The sequence below is a fragment of the Phalaenopsis equestris genome, unplaced genomic scaffold, assembly GCF_001263595.1.
Source record: "Phalaenopsis equestris unplaced genomic scaffold, ASM126359v1 Scaffold000297, whole genome shotgun sequence".
Lineage (NCBI taxonomy): Eukaryota > Viridiplantae > Streptophyta > Magnoliopsida > Asparagales > Orchidaceae > Phalaenopsis > Phalaenopsis equestris.
The window spans coordinates 3394059-3415453 of NW_018164739.1; the positions used below are offsets into that span (position 1 = coordinate 3394059).

Genomic DNA, 21395 nt, shown 5'->3' on the forward strand with positions numbered 1-21395 from the left:
AGGTTTTCTACTATCAAATTAGTAAGTGATTCAGTTTCTAAATATATGATTGAAGAAATTATCAGTATGATGAAGGACCTACATGTTCAACAGTTTATAAAGCTGTTTGTTTTCTCACAAGACAATGTTTTGCTCATGCAAATAATGTCTTCCTGGGATACAGAAAGAACATTTCAATATTGAAGGTAGTTACCTTAGATTCAGTACGGATGATGTGGCATTGCTCGTAGGCATGTCCAATGGAGGGAAATTTGCTAAATGACACAATTCCCCAAATTCAAAATTCAAAGCTGCGTATTTCAAGAATCAGATGGAGAATGTAAAAAAATATCAGTCATCTATGACATTTGTGAGCAAATACATAAATTTTTTTCTTATAAATTTATTCTTCCCTTATGGCAATTACATTGTGCCTAGAGACCTTTGCACTTATGCTGAGAACATTCATAGATTCCCTTTCTACAATCGGCCAACCACTATTTATGATTTTCTAGTTGGTCAACTTGACGTCACCATTAATATTGAAGAAGGAACATGTGTATATGAATGAATTCACACTGCTCTTCTATTGAGAAATTAACATTGAAGAATGAACATGTATATATGAATGAATTTATACCGCTCTTAATGGTGAATATAATAATCTTATTAAATAACTTATATTTCGTAGAGATTTAATCTAACATTTTTTAGTTGTTTACAGATTTAGTTTTTCAAACATACTTCTTTGGTAATTTCCCAGACACTTAGTTCAAGGTAATCTGATAATTCTTTAAGGAGAAGAAAGTCCAACTCTAAGCTATTTTCTAGAATAGACTCTGATCGGGTAACAATCCCCTTTTTTTTTAATATTCGGGTGCATAAATTTTTATTTTGGAGCTTACTAATTAGATTATACGGTTAATTCAGATTTCTATAAATATAAGGGACATTTCTGATGAATAGGTAATTTTATTTGAAGTGATAACTTCATATCATTGTGCTCTTGATCGGAGCCCTCTACACACCTCACCCCCATATTTTCACATATTTGGTCATAGTATATCATCTCATTTTGATATACATCTACGGGTAACATCACCTCCTACAGGACAACCCTTAATTGTAGATATGGATGAGTTAGTTAACAGTAGTGTTGATAAGAGATTTTGTTAATTGATGACTAGATTCACCGATTTTGAGGCTTTATTCTTCAACAAACTAATGGATTTGATTCAAGAGTAAAAATTATGGAGAAGAGCCACAATAAAAAGCCAGCTTACACTGCTTCTTTCAGTTTCATTGTTTGGAGTGTGGAGGTTCGACGAATAATAAAAAGAAGGATATTTGGTCCTCCTTTTCTAGTAGAATTACCTGAATATAAGGAAAAAAGTATAAAATGAATTATCACGAGCTGATAAGGGTACATTACTTGAAACTGAAAATTTAGTGGATGTTAAATTTGTTTTTCAAAATCAGGAGGAGAACATAGTGGATGCGACTGAACACATAGAAGTGGATGGTGTAAAGGTACTTATTTTAATATTATTATATGTCCATAGCCACAGTGTTTTTTCATATACAATGCTAATTTAGTTTAATTTTATTCAAGTTGAATAATAATGAAGGTCAACAGCTAGAGAAAAAATTACTGCAATAACTGAATTTAATGAAAAGGTAAATTTTTTATGTTGTTTTAATATTGTTATGTGTGCATGAGCATGTTGAGTTGTTTCATATACAATGTTAATTTAAATTTTTTTATTAAAATAGAATTTTAATGAATGACAGGAGGCTGAGGAAAAAAGAATGATAGTGGATGAATATAAGAAATAAGTAATTGACTTACAATTAATTTTCTATTTAAAATAAATAGTTTTTTATATTAGTTTCTAACTTAAATTTATTTTGCGAAGATAAACCTGACAGAGACAAAGTATAACTTTCCTGTCATGAATAAAATATCAATATTTATACTGGAGTTAATGGACTAATGCTGAAAAAAAATTTCTCATAAGTGCGCTTTCACTTATATACTTCCATTACTCTCTACATTATATAAATTGGATTAGTTTGTCCTGATTTATTGTATTTGAATTTGCATGGACGTGATAATGATTCAGAGTGGGACTTTTCTGGTATGCAGATCAACATTGGATAGGTCATTAGAGAATGAGTACCTCACGAACGATCATATCCATGTTTTTGCTTACTTAATGGAGAGAAAGAAGTCATGGTCGGAGTTGTATGAATCGTATTTATACATATCATGCTTGCATTGGATGAATCCACACATGAGCCCTTATCTAGACCATTCTTTGAGAAATTATTATCAATATACATCTAATTAATATATATTTTCACATTAACTGAATTATTTCTAATTTCTAAGATCATAAGAAACATGCAAAAAGTTTGTTAGCTGCGTCACAAGTTAAAATGGTCAAATTTATTTTAATTTCTATAGTTACTAATTTACACTGGACATTATTTGTTGGAGACTTACAAAAAAGAAAATATAATTTATATGGCTCGCTATCTAACCCAGCACAACTCATCATGATATATCATGTCTTATTGTAGGGACACTTATATTATGTATTTGGCAACCTTAATTTTTTTGTGACAACTAATTGGTCGACATCTTTATATTTCTACATTCAATTTGTTGATCAAATTACTTCACGAGTACAATGAGAATTTTTTCACGGCAGATGTTACCAAATGACAAGCATGCATTGTGAGAAGTTTGCCCACACAAAGAAATAGCTTCGAATGTATTATGTTTTTTTATAAATATATGGAAGAGGTTGTAACGTAAGAAGTTATTTAATGGGCTGAGAAGAGTAACTGACAGTATAAAATGGAAATCTTTCGGGCTGACTTTGTATATCATTTGTGTTATATGATCCAGGCAAAATCATGATTGTAGAGAAAAGCATATAACACTTAATATTGTTCTTCAGAGAACTATGTGGCTTTTGCTTAATTTCCAAATCTTAGATTGAATGGTGATTGTTGTTTCCTCATAATTTTTTATTGGTTTTTTATTAAGTCCTCATTAATTTCTGGTTAATTAATGATAGTTGTTATTTCAACTTTCAGTGATTGTTGTTGGCAGAATTGTTTAACATGCGATTAAGTAAAAAGAAATTTGTATGTTTTCTGATTGTTATTTTAGTATTAAATGATTCGTTGACATTTTTCAAAGTAAACAACAATCAACAATCAATAAAAAAGTCAATCAATCATTTAATATTGAAACAACAATCAAAAAATATACAAACGTTTTTTTTAACTAATCACGTGTCAAATAATTTTGTTAACAACAATTACTGAATTATAAAACAATTATCATAAATTAACCAAAATTAAACAGGACTTAGTCAGAAATAAGTCAGAAATTTGTCAGAAAATTGCAATTACTATTTAATCTAATATTCAAAAATTAAGCAAGAGTCACACAATTCATAAAGAACGATATTAAGAGTTTCATATTGTTTTTTACAATCATAATTTTGTCTTTGCAATAGAACACAAATAAAATGCAAACCCATCCCGGAAGAAAACACATGATATGCAAATACAACCCCGAAAAACTTCCATTTTATCCTGTTAGTCACTCTTCTCAACCCATTGTACAGACAATTTCTTCCATGTATCTACAAACAAACATAACACAGTCGAAGCAATTTCTTTGAGTAGACAGCTTCTCATCCCATATACTTGTCATTTAGTGATATCTGTTGTGAAAGCATTCTTAGTGTCCTCTTGAAGTAGTTTGATCTGTGCATTGAATATAAAAGTATAAATATGTCGATTTATTAGTTTTTATAAGAAATTGAAGTTTGTTAAATATATAGGAAGTGTCTTTACAATATAATATAGTATATATCCTTGTGGGTTGGGTAGCGAGATATAAATTCTATTTTATTTTTTTCAAATCTCCGTTATAGATTATCTACTATAGGAATTAAAATAAATTTGACCCTTCTAACACTTTCTATTGTATCGTGACCGACAAATATTTTGCTTATTTCTTGTTATCTTCGAAACAAAAATAATTTTGTTAAGGAGAAAATATATGTTAATTAGATGTAAATTGATAGTATCTTCTTAAAGAATTGTCTAAGATAAGAGTTCTTGTGTGGACTCGCCCAGTGCAAATATGATATATATAAATATGATTCATACAGCTTATGTCATGATTTTTTCCTCTCCTCCATTAAGTAAGCAAAGACATCAACATGATCGTTCGTCAGATATTTCTCTATTAACTTATCTAATGTCGATCTTCATATCAAAAAAATTTTACGCTGAATTATTATTTCATCCTTGCAAATTGAACATAATAAATCACAACTAATATAATTTATATAATGTAGGGAGTAAGAAGAGTATGTAAGTGAAAGTACACCTATGGGAAAAATTATTGCAACATTAATTGATCAACACCAGCATAAATATTAGTATTTTATCCCTTGCTGGAAAGTTAACTTGTGTCTGTCTGGTCTATCTTTGTAAAATAAGTATAAGTTAAAAATCAATATAGAAGGTTATTTAAACAGAAAATGAAGTATAAGATTTTTTTTTTTCCTTATATTCATGCGACGTCATTATTTCTTCCTCTGCCTCATGGACTTCATTAATATTTAGCTTCAATAAAAATAAATCAAATTAACATTATATATAAAATAACTCTACATTTTTATGCACACATAATAATATTAAGTTAACTGTATAAGAAATTTATATTTTCATTATATTGAACTATTATCAGTGTTTTTTTCTCTAGTTATTGTCTTTCATTATTATTTTACTTAAATAAAATCACACCAATTTAGTATTGTGCATGAAGTAATGCTACATGCTCATGGGCGTATAACAATATTTAGATAATTATTTTTTCATCATCAATTTTTGTGTGCTCAACTGCATCCACCACCATGTCATCTTTCTAATTTTCAAATACAGGTGCTACATCCATTAAATTTTTAATTTCATGAAATTTACTTTCATCAGTTTGTGATAATTCATTTTTGAATTTTTTTTTTATTATATTCATGTATTCTACGAGAAAAGAAGAACTAAATTTCTTCATTTTTCTTATTTGGCAAGCCTTCGCACGTCAAACAATGTAACTGAATGAAGTGGTGTATTATGGTTTTTTATTGTAGCTTTCCTCCGTAGACTTTATTCTTGAATCAAATTCATTTTATTTGTTGATGATTGAAGTTTTAAAATCAGTGAATTTAGTCATCAATTCATTGAATCTTTTATCAACGATATTGTTAACTAACTCAACTACATCTATAGTTGGGGCATGGGAGGTGATGTTGCTAGCGGATGTGTTGTATAATGAGATGGTATACTATGATTATATATCGGAGAAATAGGGGTGAGGTGTGTAGATGATATGAAGTTCTTGATCTAAGTAAAATTATCACTTCGTCAGAATTGTCTTTTATATTTACAGAAACCTGAATTAACCATATAATCCAATTAATAAGTTTTCCAAAATCAAAGTTTATACGCTCGACTACTAAAACAAAGAGATGTTATTTGATCGGAGCTTATTCTAGAAAATAGCTCAGAGTTGGGTTTTCTTCTCCATAAAGAAACATCAGATCATCTCAGCATACGTGGCCTTGAACCAGATGCTCGGAAAATTACCAAAAAAGTATGTTCGAAAAATCAAATCTGCGAACAACTCACAAATGTTAGATTAAATCTCTAAGAAATATAAATTGTTTGATAGAGTTAATATATTCACTAGTAAGAGCGGTATGAAATCATTCATATACGCATGTTCTTTCTTCAATATTAATTTCTCGACGATGACGTCAAATTGACCAACTAGGAAATTTAAAAAAATTAATGACTAGTTGTAGGAAGGGAATCGATGAAGATTCTCAGCATAAATGCAAAGGCCTCTAGGAATCGTGTAACTATCATAAGAGAAGAATAAGTTTGTCAACATAAATTTTATGCACATGCTCACAAATGTCTCAGATGACTGATAGTTTTTTACTTTCTCCATTTGATTCTTAAAGTAAGCGGCTTTGAATTTTGAATTTGGGGAACCGTGTCATTTAAGTTCTCTATTAGGCATGGCTACGAGCGAATGCCACATCTTCCACGCAATTGCCTCCAATATTGAAATCTTGCTTTTCTGCATCCCAGAAAGACATTGTCCTATGGGAAGACAGACAGCTTTGTAAACTGACCAACATCAGGTTTTTCATCATATTGATAATTTTTTTAGTCATGTATTCAGATAGTGAATGACACGCTGATCTCATCGTAGAAGACATGCATTGATTTATGATTTTGAATTGAGATATTTTCCTGTACAAACATAAGCAATAAAACATAAAGACATTAAATGTTGATAGAATGTAAGTGAAGATGGGATTAAAAAACATACTCGGGTATAAAACAAAATAGAAAAATAATAAAAATGTTCAACACATAATATGGTACTCTCTTATAGTTTTCTTGCACTGTCGTGTACTCTCATACATGCAAAAATAATTTGAATAACAAACCACAAATAGAATCAGCAAAATATGAGTCATATAGTCTTTAGACATTGTTTTAAACACTTCTGGAGCTTTACATGAGGTTTTAATTTAATATAAAATTTAATTATTCAAGCATGCATGCAACTAAAATTTTAAAGGGAAGCCACAAATAAAAGCCACAACTATTAGATAAATGACAATATATATTGTTTTAAACATTTTTAGAGCATTACATGAGATTTTAATTAAATAAAAAATTTGTACCCTCAAATATGTGAGGGAAACTTTAGAAAAGAAACCGCAAATAGAACAACAAATATTGAGTCAAATGGCTTTAGAAATTGTTCTAAATATTTCTAGAGTTTTACATGAGGTTTTAATGGAAAAAAATATTATCTTGTAGTATTCTCAAGTATACAAAGAAAATTTCAATGGGAAAATCATCAATATGTGCAGCAAAACATACGGCAAATAATATTAGACATTGTTCTATATATTTTTAGAGTCTTACGTGAGATTTTAGTTGGAAAAAAAAATTTGTAGCTTCAATCATATAAGGAAAGTTTAACAGGGATAACTATCAATATGTGCAACAAAATATAAGTCAAATTACATTAAAAATTGTTCTAAATATCTCTAAGGTCTTACATGAGATTTTAATTTAAAAAAATTAATACTTTTGTACCCTCAATATGCAAGGGAAATTTCAAAGAAAAAACCGTCAATATGTGCAACAAAACATTAACCAAATGACATTAGATATTGTTCTAAATATTTCTAGTGCATTTCATGAGGTTTTAGTTGAAAAAAAATTGTATACTCTTGTACCCTAGAGCATGCAAGGGAGGTTTCCTTTATACTCCTGTAATCTTTAAACAAGCTATTCAACAAAACCCTTAGCACAAAGCCATGTCCGATGAATTAACGGCGCTACAAAAACAAGGAACTTGGACTTTAGTTCCACCATGTTATCACCAAATCGTTATGGGATGCAAATGAACTTTTTGGATTAAGTATCACACAGATGACACTATTGCTCGTCACAGACTCACAAAGCCAGATTAGTTGCTCAAGGATTCAAGCAACAACCAAATATTGATTATAACGAAACATTTAACCCACTTGCTAAATTTTCAACTATTAGAATTTGCATTACTTTAGTCACCACTGAAAATTGAGACATACAACAATTGGATGTCTCAAATGCCTTTTTACACGACAAACTTGATGACATCATATATATCTCAACCTTTCAGATTTTAAGATAACAACTATCCACATTATGTTTGCGAATTGAATAAAGTTGTTTATGGACTTGAACAAACACCACAACAATGGTAATCATTTTTTTGTAATATTTTATAAACTCAAAAACTTAAATTAAGCACCTCAGATCACTCCCTACTTATATTTCAGCATAGCAAAACCCTTATTTATTCATTTATGCAGATGACATTCTTATCATTGGAAATTCTCCAACTGAAATTTCAAAATTAGTACAAACATTAGGTCTTCAATTAAACTTGAAGCAATTAGGTAATCTGTCAAATTTCTTAGGCCTAGATAAAACTAATAATGTTAGCTTTTACATTAAACAAAATATTTATCAAATTTATTAACTAAAGCAAGAATGATGCAATCAAAAGCTATTTTAACTCCTTTACTACTTCATCCTTCCAAGCCCGCCCTTTCTTCATCACCTCTGTCAAATCCACAGCACTATAGGCACCTCGTTGGAGCTTTACAATATCTCACTGTAACCAGACCAGAAATCACATTCAGTGTAAATCAACATATGCATGAACCTCACACCACTCATTTGCAACTGCTTAAAAGGCTATTGCGTCATCTCAATGGCACATCCAATTATGGTATGCCTATCACTAGCGGGTCTCTCTCCTTCTCTGCATATGCCGATGCAAACTGGGCAAGCAACAACAGTGACAGAAAATCTATTATAGGTTATTGTGTTTATCTCAGACCCAATTTAATCTCTTCGTCATTAAAGAAACAACACGGTTGCAAGATCCTGGACAGAAGCCGAATACCGCACTAGAAACCACCACAATAGAAATTTTGTGTCTTTAAAGACTATTGGAAGAACTAACTGGGATACCATCACAACCTACCAAGATCTTCGGCTATAGTGCATTTGTCATTGTGCTAGCTCACAATCCGGATTTTCACGCAAGAACAAAGCACATCAAGGTTGATTATCACTTTATATGGGAACATATCAAGCTAAAACATATCCGTCTTCAACATAACATGACACAAGGTTAGCCAACCGACATCCTCACGAAAGCCCTAACTGCCAAAATACATCTAGAGCTTACAACCAAGTTGACCATCAGGTCACGTGATCCTCAACTTGAAATGGGGGTAAAAGGACTTATCTGCCTTCACTGAAAGCTTTGATCTGAGATTTCCCTCCATCGAGCTCCTCTCCTCTCCTCCAGACCCCGGTCAATCCCTCCTAAAAGATGTAATAGCTAGGTTTGTTTCATTTCACTATCAAGTCTATTTATATCCCTATTCATGTAAATTGTCTAAGTTATTAGACATATTTACAAGTTTGCCATTCATGTAATCTATATAACGAGCTGTATGTAACAGAAATTGAAGTTGAATAAAATAAGTTTTTCTTCCCTGTTTCTTTGCTTTTCCTTCTTCTTTTGATATCATTTCTCTGTTCTTTTAAAACTCTTAAGAATGTCGCTTCACATATCCGAGAACTTCAGAGCCACGGTCCTGATTTGATTCTCCCACGAACCTTACTTCACCATTCTAAATTGCGCACCTGGTTTTGATTATGCACAGTATTTATCTGACAGCCGGATAAGCTTTTGTCAATTCTATTGTTTCATTTTTAGCTTTCTAATCAATCATTTTTTCAGTAAGTAATTGCTTTTGAACTCCAAATCCTTAACATTCTTGTAAAAATCCAAAATATATATATATGTCTATTTATATTTTTGTGCAGTTTGCATTATCAATGCAAATAATGTGAACGAATTTGATACATATTTCACCCTATAACAGGTTCAGGGAAAATTTTATCTTAGAATTGATCCGTTGGGGGAGGGTGCTAATTGGCGCCGAACTACTGGACAGGAGATATATTCCCCTCTCCTAGTTGCATTCACAGTGCAGGTTTTTTGTGTCATTCTCTTTAAATTGTAATTTATTTTTGTTTATCTGGTTTTAAATTACTTTTCTGCACAGGATGGAGGTAACTGGGCGAATTCTCATGTCTCAACATTCTCGGCAATGGAGTCCTATAGTTTACCAGGCAATGTTGCTATGATTACCCTCCAGGTACCATGTTGAATGGCCTCTCTGGCATAAATTATACATCAAGCTTAATGAAACTAAAAACACTAAGATGGGATGGATTTTCCTCCTATAGTTTGCCAGGCAATTCCGCTTTCCAATGATTTTTTTGGATGGATTAACCTCTTAGATACTTCCAAATCCATTTCCCAAACAGAAGAAAATATTACATCCAGACTCCGAACGCAATTTTACATCAAGACTCCCGAGTCCAATGATGGGGCGCCATGTGTCAAGTGGGCCCCACCGCAATACACTTGCATTAGTCAGTGGTGAGGCCCACTTGACACGTGATGCCCTACCATTGGACTCCATATGCATCCGGAGTCCGTATGTAATAATTTTTTTCCCAAACAGAAAGTTTGAAAATACTAAAGTTAAGAACACTATATGATTAATAATGTTTTGTTCCAGCATATAGCTTGATGCAACTAATGTTTCTTCTAAAGAATTTTTCCAGAATTATCTAAATATCTTTTTTTTCCTATTTATAATCCCTTCCCAGGTTCTGAAAGATGGAACTGTTCTTCTTAGATTGGCGCATCTTTATGAGGTTGTCCCCCTTACTCCTCCCTGTATTATTTGATGCCAATTGTAGCTTCGATCTTCCTGCTATCTTGAGACATTTGGATGATAAACTGTTCTTAAATCCTTTTGTTTCACTGCATTCTGAAAGGTGGATGAGGACAAGGATCTCTCTATAATGGCCACCGTTGATCTTAATAAGATATTTCCTGGAAAGAAGGTATAAGCTGAACCCAACCTCCATGATTAAACAATCCTGCACTACAATTTGAGCCTAATCAGAAAATTTTTGGTTCTCAGATCCTCAAGATTACTGAGACAAACCTCTCTGCTAATCAAGAGAGATCAGTAATGGAGAAAAAGAGATTAAAATGGAGAGTGGATGGGACTCCAGCTAGGGAGAAAATTGTGAGAGGAGGGCCTGTTGATCCTTCCAAGCTTCTGGTGGAGCTGGGTCCGATGGAGATCCGCACTTTTCTCATCTATTTTGATAAACCGGCGAGCTCGCACGCAGTTCAGTGATGAACTCGATTTTTGGCTGAGTTGAGACAAAAGGTACGACTGCTTGGTATACCTGTAGCTTTTTGTTAATTAAATAATCCAGGCTTGTATTTGACATAATGAGCTTCATACTGGTTTAAATGAACACAAGTTATAGGACAATAATTGTTGGTTTTTACGTTCTATTTATCATCTTTAACACTTTGAAACTTGTTTCAAGCAGACAGCTAAAGATTTATTTTCTAAATTTTCACTTAGTGGTCTGATTTCAATTATAAATTTATTAACGGTGGGATTAAATTCATCAAAATAAAAATAATTAAACTATATTATTAACATATTTTATCTCAAATCATCTCAAATGAATTAACCAATTAGATTAATTACAAACAACATATACAACTAAAGAAAATAAAACAGAATATCCAAATTTAGGTATTAAATATGTATTTAAATACATAGGAGTGGGGTGATATGTATGTAAATGTCCCAAAAAAAAAACCTTTCTTGTAACGACTGTTTTAGCATGAATTTTTTGGAGCTTTAAAAGTCGTGTTGGTCCAAATATGCTGCTCAGAGATCAATGTTTTCATGAAGACGTAGATTAAATCAGCCCATATAAATAACAAACAACTAAAATTCACTTAAAATACAAAATTTATATTAAAAACTGTACAGAAACACATCATTCATTCAATACAAATGAAGCCTCAATTTTCTTCTCCAATGGCCTAGTGGGAAGAAAATTATCAAGTGAGACCATGTCGTCCAAGCTTGAATTCGTAGCAGGTCTGAACTCATAAGGTCCTGCCTTTGGTCCCCACACCTGTTTCAATAATGGAGTAACACATCAATATTCAAATCTTAACAAGAAACAAATTTATAGGAAGATTAACGTGGCACTTGATTCTTATGTATTGACATATCTAACACCTAAATTTTTATATATATATATATATATATATACGGCCCTTTTTCCAAAAAGTTAAAATGATAGTATTTTTAACTTGATATGAACGATTTGGGTGACAAATGTAAAAAATAAAATTTAGGTGTTAGATATGTAAATACGTCCGAAATGGGTTGTATGAATGTAAATGTCCCCAAATTATATTACTATAACAACTACAGCTTAAAATGCATGATTTATCAAAATCTATTAAACTCGGATTTGACAGACGCTTTGCAGATCTTGCGAGAGACGGCGAGCAAAGACAAGTGATCTTCCTAAATCCGCTTCGTAGTAGTTGAATTTAATAAATCTGGATTTACATCATTTATATAACGGAATGTGAAGATTATTAACAAAAAGCAAAATATTTTGCTTTAATTAAGCTTTGAATTTAATTCTGATTTTTTTTTTTAATGTTTGCGGGGTTAAGTTAAATTCATGATTAAATCCTGTAAATAATATGCTACCAAATACCCCCTAAGTCTGAATACACCTAAAATCATCTATAAAAATTATATTTCATTGATGGTCAATCATAACCATCTGACATTAAAATTAATCTCACATATTTGATATAATATTTTAATAATGTAAAAAGTTAAAATAATCCCTGACTAAGGGTCTATTTGGGCAGCTATATTGAATAATCTGCTGATAAGTTAGGTGAGAGGTGGCTATTACAAATTTCAATTTTTTTTTTTGGAAAAAACAGTGTTGCCAATAAGCTGTCACCGCATCTAGATAGGTGTGGTGTGAAAACACTATTTTCTGCATTTTGAAAACGCATAAACTGCCAAAACGCAGTTTACCCAAACAGATCAGGTGCGTTTTCAAAACGCCACCGCACCAAATAAGCGGCCCCAAACGGGCCCTAAATTACATGGGGTCATTTTAGTCCAGTTTATAGAAATATCAAAAGAGTCCCCTGATTCATTAAAATTTTGAGCTAAAATGGTCCCCATGAAAGGCAATCAGAGGTCAATGTTAAAATAATTAGGAACTATTTTGCCACTGTTAAAAAAAAATAATTTTAGAAAGAGGAGGATACACCTGATTGCCTTCTTCATCGTAGCCTCGATCCCATGCATGCACCTCACCATTTTTATGAATAGTTAGCTCCGATTTGCAATAGGATGCTCCATTCTTTGGTTCAAAGAAAGCCAATTCAGATAATTATATATAATAAAATTATAACATATGATGAACATTACCATTAGAGTGCAAAGAAAACAAAGGGAGGAAGAATTAAAACAAAATACAGGTAGCATACCCAGGTGTTTGGAAAGCCTTCAGGTGCCGTTGAACCCTCGTACAAGCAGCGCTTTCCACGCTCGCAGCGGGAGAGATTTATTGTTGTTAGATGCTCTGCAATGTCCTAAATTGAATATTGTTGAAAGATCAGAATGCTTTAATCATGCAGGGTTAAGGTATTTTGGCAAAATAATAATAATTTAACTGGTACTACATGCTTTATGCAAAAAATTAGACTCCATTTTCTTTGTTGGGATGTAGACGAGATAGTGAGACCAGAAGGGGATTTAGAGCAGCTCTAGGTCACCCTAGATTTTAGAATAGGGGCATTTACATACATAGCACCCAATTATTCCCTTTGTATTTATATATGTAACACCTAAGCTTTGCCTTTTTACACTTATAACACCTAAATCTTTCATATCACATGAAAATACCAATATTTTGATTTTTAAAAAATGAAACACATTTTCATACACAGGTAAGGTGTTAGATATGTAAATATATAGGAATTAAATGGTATTTATGTAAATCTTTCTTTAGAATATTGTATGATTAAATACAATCTGAGAATGGTTATATAATCGAGAATGTCACCTTTCTTACTCACGCAATTATGTACACTATAGAAGTTTCATAAATATTGCTCACAACGCATGTTTTTTTTTCTCTTTTTAAGGATAGTAACATATCATTATATATTAAAAGGGAATAAATTGTTTTTGTACCAACATCTAAACTTTGCTCTTTATGTTTATACCACTCCAATCTTTCATATCATGTCAAAAATACATCTATTTTAATTTTAAATAGTAAAATATGCCTTTCCATATACAGGTAAGGTGGGAGATATGTAAAAATTGGAGAAAGTGTTTAGATATGTAAATACAAAAGATTTGAGTGGTATGTATGTAAATCTTCCTTTTTTTTTTTAATAAATAATAGTTGAGTTGAAGAGTAAGGACTTGAACCCAAGACCTAAAGGATAGAAATGGTGGCTAAACTAAAGTCCGGTTCAGAGATGGTTGGATGCAGTGAGAGGTTAGATATGTAAATACATAAGAATTGTGCGCTGGGTATGTAAAAGAACATCATTTTCTAAAACAGAATCCCAATTTACAAGCTATCAAATAAGACATTATAGAAAATATTAAAACAGGCAAAAGTATATTCATATTTGCTTATCATTTATGAATATGATGAAGCCCAGAAATAAATATTCAAACAAATGTCATACCTCAATAATTTCTTCATCATGTGGCCTCTGGTCATTAGGACGGTCACAAAAATTTCTGTACTCCTCAGTATCTCTGATAGCATATGAACTCAACTGTCCACCAAATATGTTAAATAATTAGATAATATGATGTTTATTTAATAATCAACTGCAAGAAACCTAAAACATAAATAGTATTCTAGAAAGGTATATATGTAAACTATTTAAACACTTAATATAACAAATATAATAATTTATCTCATTCATTTGCATAGGATATATATTAGCTTTTGCTAAAAGTTGAGATAGTTGAGAATATAATTAGGTGGTTTTGATAAGGCAATAAAAGGTAGAAGACTTGCTCATAAGACTAGCAGATAAAAAGTTAGGAAGAAAGAACAGCATTGGCAACATCAAAAAAAAAAAAAAAAAAAAAATTTGTGCTAAGTGGTGCACAGAATAGATTGAAGAAAACATGTTGTACAGAACAAAAATGACTAAAGAATAAGAATTCATAATTGTTAGGCTAAGACTAACAAAGATGATCAATGTTTTTATTTATTAAAGACTGTTCTTTTTGCATCATCACATATCAAACCATAATAATTAAAAACAAAATCCTCTTTAACTTTTGAAAGATGGCATCTATCTCCAACATTATGTATGCAATAAATTAGAATTTTTTAACCCATTCAGTTCAATATCTTAAAAGATCAAAAAATACAACCCAAAAAAAAAAATTGTGAATATTGACAATTGTTCAAAAAATGCACATAAGCATAAATATTATCATGATTCATGTTCTTTCACAAGTTGAAACTTTGAAAGGCACTCTGAACTTTGGCACATTGCCACAACAAAATTAAGTTTTCTCGATTTAACCTCATACTCATACATGCAATACCCTCAACAGTGCCAACAATCACCCTATCCCTACATCGCTTCGGATAAAACTCTCCCATCACATTTCATACTTTCAGTTTTGGTGATGGAAGGAAAGCACAAAATTAAGATAAATTTGATGTAAAAATAACATTAATAACTAGGAAAAAACTAAATCTTCATCATGTGTTCTACAATCATACAATATATAATCAATTAAGATTAATCGCTTGTCAGTTTGCTCTTGCTACACATCTTCCTCTCATACACTTTCTAGTAAGTGTACTAACTAAAAAAAAGAACTTCAATCATGCCACATCTCACTTAATAAAGAATTTGTCAATTATACCATAAAGATAATGAGGAACTATATTAGTTCTAGTATGTGACAAATAATTAAAAAAAACAAATATTTAATATAGTTTAAGTTAAAAAGGTAAATTAGAAAGGCCAAATTTCACCACCTCAAGCTTTTATATAATATACACAAAAAAACTAGTGGTGTATGCCTTATACCTATAAATTCAACCATTACAGTAAAACAATATAGAAAAACGGCAATACATGAGAAACCAACATGTGATGTGAGCAATATTTATGAAACTAATACAATAAGCATGGCGTGCCAAATAAATTTTAGTTAAAAAAATTATTGGCACCTCCTTTGAATCAAGAAGCAAGCCATAAATACATTAAGAAAATTTGAAACTGGAATTGAGAAGAGTTCAGAAAATAAAATTCTCACCTCCACATCACATTTGTTCTCCTTTGGGCAAGGCTTGACAATATAAAACCTCTGGAGAAATTAATAACCGGTCATTCGTCAAGTACACAAACTATAGTTTATTGTGACATTTGACAACTTACAGAACAAGATATCATCATAAAAATTTCACAAATTCAATTATGAGATCACACAGTTGACTTTATGAACAAAAAAAGTTGTTTCGAAGGCTCAAAAAAAAATAAAAAAAAAAAGCATGCCAATCAGATTGCATTTAATGAAACTAGGAAAATAGTAAACCCCAAATAAGTCGATATAGAAAGGACAATCTCTTATATTAAACAAAAGTTCCCCTTGAACCGATAGAGCTTGTAACTTAAAGCTGACTATTTTTAATTTCTTTTATTTGATACATGAGGTTCACGTTTGTTTGAACTCAGTAATATCCATGAAGCTTTGAGAAAGGCGCATGAAAATAAATTTGTACTGGGAAATGGCCTCTGCTTTATGTTGACTAATGCATCTCTTTAGTTTATTTTGTGAAATTTTAGAGTTGAGACATTATTAATTTATTTATAAATTAAAACTAATATTTTTATTATGAAGTGTACAAGCTCATTACTTTCTCTATAATTTTCAAGTTTCAAATTATTACAGCAAATTATTAGAATGTAGAATTTGTTAGAAATTTGAATTGTAAGTTCACTCTTGGAGTTTATCTTCAAATTAGGTATGTGCATTATGTTTCTTATCTATTCTACATCAAATTTTAAGTCATCTAATAGATATTTCGTGTTTTATAACTGTTAATGAATGTGCTATTATATTTATTTATATATTATAAATTAGAATCATTTTTAATTAATCAAAATGTTAATTAACTTTAATCTTTGTGTTTTGAAGCAAAAATTAAACCCTTGTGCATCACTTCATGTTTTGCGTTTTGAAAACACTGAATAGCCATAAGATAAATAAAGCATTGAAAATTCTAAGAATCATACAAAATAACGCCCTCACAATAATGGAGATAAGCAGACTGGAAGAACAGGCTATAAGATGAAGAGAATGCTCCAAAACCTGAACAAAAGAGAACATACTTGTCGAAAAGGCTTGTGAGGACTTCTCCAAAAGGCCTGCCAATGAAGAAAAGAATAACCATAACCATAACCATAAAATTACAGTCGTCATCACAAAATACAAGAATCATATATATTGATACTTTAAATTACCCATACTTGCTCAAAATATAGAACTCTTGAGCCATCTGCCATCTCTGTTGCAGGACATGTAAGCATTCTGGAAAAAACAAAGGTGTTAAAAAAATAGAACATGAAACCTTTGCTATACGGATCTTCAAAAATGAATTAAAAGCATTCACCTAATTAAATATTTTTATGTGTAGTAGTATGCATGCATAAAAATCACCATGAAGATACTAGAATCAAAATCATAACTCAATGAAAAACATTTTCTTACTATGAAACATTGTTTTTACATAAATTATTCAGAATATAGCAACACAAATTCCAGACATTCATAAAAACAACTAGCATATTTCATATTAAGTGAGATCAACAAATCATCCCTAAAGAGGTTCATATGTTCATTTAACCAATTTTATAGAAAAGAAATATTAACATAAAAAAATTTACAAAGAAAACTTTTCTATAAGAGGGATTATCTTTGAATTAAAGAGCTATTTGCTATTTCAGGTTAGTAGTCTCCGCCTAAGAAATGAAAATGATGAAACATTCTATATCTTTATTAACTTCTGCTCGATAAATCTTCCATATAAATGTGGCTTTTCCAATTATTTTGGGTCAGCTTTATAAAAATTCATCTTTAGTAGTTGTTCCTACTAATTGTTGTAGGAGATGTTACATCTATTTCATGTAAATAAGGTTGTGCAACTTCAATCAATATTACTTTTATTCATTCACTTTCCTAATCCTTCAAAACTAATTTCATCTGCCCATCATATGAGTGAATTTTTTTTCATTGATTTTACACATCAAAATTTATACTCTACTATTATGGTCGCCACAACTCAGCCCTTCTTATGTAACAATCAAAATTGAAAATTTGACAGAATATCTCAGGCAATTAAGTATATTAACTTGTAAGGTTATGGGATGTTGGAGCTAAATAACATGGGTTCAATTAATTACAACACGCATTGCTTGGAATACTCAAACAGCTCAAGTACCTCTAGCTCAACTTAACGATCCAAATGATTGGGAAGTGTACTATGGTGTTGATAAATTCAATTCCATAACCAATACAACCTCATTAAAAATAAAAATAATAAATATAATAAAAAACTTCATGAGGTCAACAAAAAGAAATTGGAGGAAGAACACAAAACAAGGCAACAAATAATGCCTCCAACCCGACAAAATTTGACTTCAGTTATGAATGGTTCTGTGTTTAATAATTTAAAAAAACGAATGCAAGAATAAAAAAAAATATGTTAATAATAAGACGATAGATAAAACCAGAAATAGATATGAACCCCGCAAGAGAAATGATTGAGAATTGGCTAAGGGAAGAAGAATGAAAATTGGTATTTTCGAACCACATCCTCCCAATTTGTAAATATTAAAACATAGTGATCTTACTAAGATACAAATGAGAAAGAGCTCGCTTTTTCAATAACAAAAACTTAGAACATTAACAATTTTGTGATCCATACTCAAACTATCTCTTAGAATCGACTTAAATTTTCAACCAAAAAAAAATCTTTTCTTTTAAATAAAAATTAAGTTTATTTATGACTTGGTGGCTTCATTTGGAAGTGAGTAAATGCTCTTTTCATTTTTCATAGTATGTGTTTCCCACCTCCATATCAAATAATATTGTGAAATCAGGTCCAATTTCTCTCATCGCATATCTAACTCACCTTCTATTCAAAACATGAATCCTCCTGTAGCCCGTCCTATTAGAATGTTTACATCAGCCCCAATAATTATCTATTCTAGCTGAAGTATCTATTCAAATAGTTCATCTCTCTTCAAAAAATTTAAGTAATAAAACAATCATATAAGCCAAGATGAAGAGCATAAGAATCAATCACATTTATGATACCCTCATCTATAAGTACCTTAACAACATTTATATAATCCTACTCATTTCAATTGTTATCCTTTCCAACATTCGATGACTAGACAATCTTTCCAAATGTCTTCGCATTTTTCCCCTTTAAAAACAATTTCCTAGAAAAAAAAAAGCAATATTTATACTTCTCCTAAACATTGCATCCATTGAGTCCACGAGATTTTCATTCAAATATTTCAAATTCCGTGCGGTAGATCTTATTATCATAGACCAATTCAATAACCTCTCACATTTTAGCATAGTTAGTCAAGTTGTGAATGTGTTGAATGCTTTGATTCAGCTATGGTGAAATAATTCAAACCTTGAGCATTTAGGTATGTAAAACCACTAACAATAAGATTACAAAGTTCATAAATCCCTACATATTCTCCAACAGCTATGGAGACTACATACAACAGTTCCACAAACTCAAAAATAACTTAAAAATGGAGCCAACAAGCACAGATAAAAATCAAAATCTTCAAGAACATCAATCCAAATTCAATATGCTCAAAACTAACTTAACCTGGCTATACTACTGAATAAATGAATCATGCTCCCCAAACCCTAAAACAATCAAATGCACAAATAAATAGAATACAGAGTAAAATCGATAAACGCACCTCAGATTAAAATAGTTATCAGGATCCCTGCAAGCTTGCTCCCGTGATAACTTCAAAGCCAATCAACCAAGTGATTAAAATATAAACCCTAACAAAAAAGCAAATCCATCGTGTAAATTGAAATCCAGAATAATAAACTTTGTATTTACCTTCTCGCCAGATATCGCTTGTGCAACGGCTCGAGCATGGTCCCATCGGGTCATCGACCTCTTCAGCCTCTTAAAGAGCAGCACTCCGCCGAAGAGCACGAGAGCCTTGAGCACAATACCTCGAGCTCGGCCGCCGCCACCTCCGCCGGCATCTGAGCCGGTTCCCATCCAACCAGGATGAATCTACTAATGTTAAATTTGATGAAAACCAAAGCAAATTAGTAAAAAAAAAAACAATGAAATGATTTCTTTGAATCTCAAGAGGGATCAGATCAAACCTCAAAACTGCTTGGCAGATCGGGAATCAAAGGAAGAGAGCTTGCGGGCTTTGTCGAGTCCAATTTCTCTCGCAGTTGAGTTTTGTTGCGAGAATATTCATCGGCTGAAAAAATATCTACTACACACGCAGATTAAGCTGCGCAGTTAATGAAATCAGTTCAGAGAAAAAAAAAAAAAAAAAAAAGAAAAACCATGAAATTTTTCTCCTGCTTTTAGTGTTACTGTGTCTTGAAAATATTTCTGGTGTTATAATAACACATCAATAACACATGAATAACACACAATAACACAGGAATAACACGTGGGAGAATATTCTCCCGTGTTACTGCGTCATTTTTTTCTCTTTCGGAAATATTTACCGTGTTATTCATGTGTTATTGTGTGTTATTTATGTGTTATTGTGTCCTAAGAATATTTTTGGTATTATAATAATACAATAACACATCAATAACACATGAATAACACGCAATAACACATGAATAACACAGGGGGAATATTCCCCGTGTTAATGCGCCGTTTTTTTTTCATGTCGAGTGAGATGTCGTGACGTTATTTCATTGGCTACGCACGTTACTTCTACGTGTGTAGTACTGATGTAATATTTTTTTCCTTTTATATGGGTTACTTTACCACTAACATTTATGGAAACGTTAGAGCCTATACCACATAAAAATTATTACATGTTTTTTTTAACTTTAAATTTTCATATTGTAAAATTATGTAGAGAAATATGCATTTTATTTATTTTTAAAAATAAGTCCTTATAATATGTTTTATGTAATATTAAAATTTTAAGTGATATGAATGAAAGTGAGTTATTAGATATTTTATATGTAAATATGTAGGAATTGGGTGGTATGTATGTAAATGAATTTTATTTTTAATAACTAACTAATTTTTTTATTTTAAAATAATTAAATAAAAATTTAATAACTACTTAATACTAATTTTATATTATTATTCTAATTCATATTTATGATTTGTAGTCATCTTTTAACAAATTATTTTTAAATTTCAAGATAACTATTTACCCCTTGTAGAAACGAACCGAACGTGAACGAATAAAGCTTGTGTTTGTGTTTTTGCCATTTGAAAATTAGTTTGTTTGAAATAAGCTCGTGTTCGAAATTGTTCATTTTCGTTTCTTAACGAACGAGCCGAACACGAGCTGTTCGCGAATGACGAGCCAGTTTGACATCCCTAATATTAGTATATATAAATAATATATTATATTAATTATATAACTTATATTATTAAATATATAATATATATATTAGTATATTACTAATATAATATATTAATATATTATTATTATTAATTTATTATATATTATAATTTATAAAATTTAATTTGTTAAAAATCAT

The 21395-nt window shown here is 30.9% G+C and overlaps 2 protein-coding genes across 3 annotated transcripts in view; one reads left to right on the forward strand and one right to left on the reverse strand.

The window, feature by feature from the left end:
* LOC110025245 (alpha-mannosidase At3g26720-like) overlaps nucleotides 1-11047 on the forward strand; it is a 54318-nt gene extending 43271 nt beyond the window's left edge. Inside the window, 5 exon segments of the mRNA XM_020725594.1 lie at nucleotides 9546-9656; nucleotides 9729-9821; nucleotides 10342-10389; nucleotides 10513-10581; nucleotides 10662-11047. Coding sequence (XP_020581253.1) covers nucleotides 9546-9656; nucleotides 9729-9821; nucleotides 10342-10389; nucleotides 10513-10581; nucleotides 10662-10883 — 543 coding nt within the window. The 3' untranslated portion in view covers nucleotides 10884-11047.
* A 454-nt stretch (nucleotides 11048-11501) lies between these two features.
* Nucleotides 11502-20137, reverse strand: LOC110025350 (chromophore lyase CRL, chloroplastic). Of its 2 annotated transcripts, none has more exons than XM_020725787.1 (10): nucleotides 20031-20137; nucleotides 19753-19935; nucleotides 19604-19653; nucleotides 17123-17183; nucleotides 16985-17020; nucleotides 15909-15959; nucleotides 14303-14395; nucleotides 13085-13189; nucleotides 12865-12957; nucleotides 11502-11688 (listed from the first exon to the last, which is right to left on the reverse strand). In XM_020725787.1, the coding sequence occupies exons 2-10, from the start codon at nucleotides 19918-19920 to the stop codon at nucleotides 11548-11550; spliced, it is 798 nt and encodes a 265-aa protein (XP_020581446.1). In that variant the 5' UTR covers nucleotides 19921-19935; nucleotides 20031-20137; the 3' UTR covers nucleotides 11502-11547. The 2 variants fall into 2 exon arrangements, with proteins under 2 accessions (XP_020581446.1, XP_020581447.1); XM_020725788.1 differs by having other exon boundaries at nucleotides 19753-19938.
* Between the last annotated feature and the right edge of the window lie 1258 nt (nucleotides 20138-21395).

What these genes read in the sequence shown, in the direction of transcription:
- LOC110025350 (XM_020725787.1), bottom strand. Translation starts at nt 19,920, where the DNA reads ATGGGAACCGGCTCAGATGCCGGCGGAGGTGGCGGCGGCCGAGCTCGA. An exon ending in CTCACAAGCCTTTTCGACAA is followed by an intron (nt 15,960 to 16,984) that starts GTATGTTCTCTT and finishes TAATTTCTCCAG; the next exon opens with AGGTTTTATATTGTCAAGCC. An exon ending in AAGGCTTTCCAAACACCTGG is followed by an intron (nt 12,958 to 13,084) that starts GTATGCTACCTG and finishes TTTGAACCAAAG; the next exon opens with AATGGAGCATCCTATTGCAA.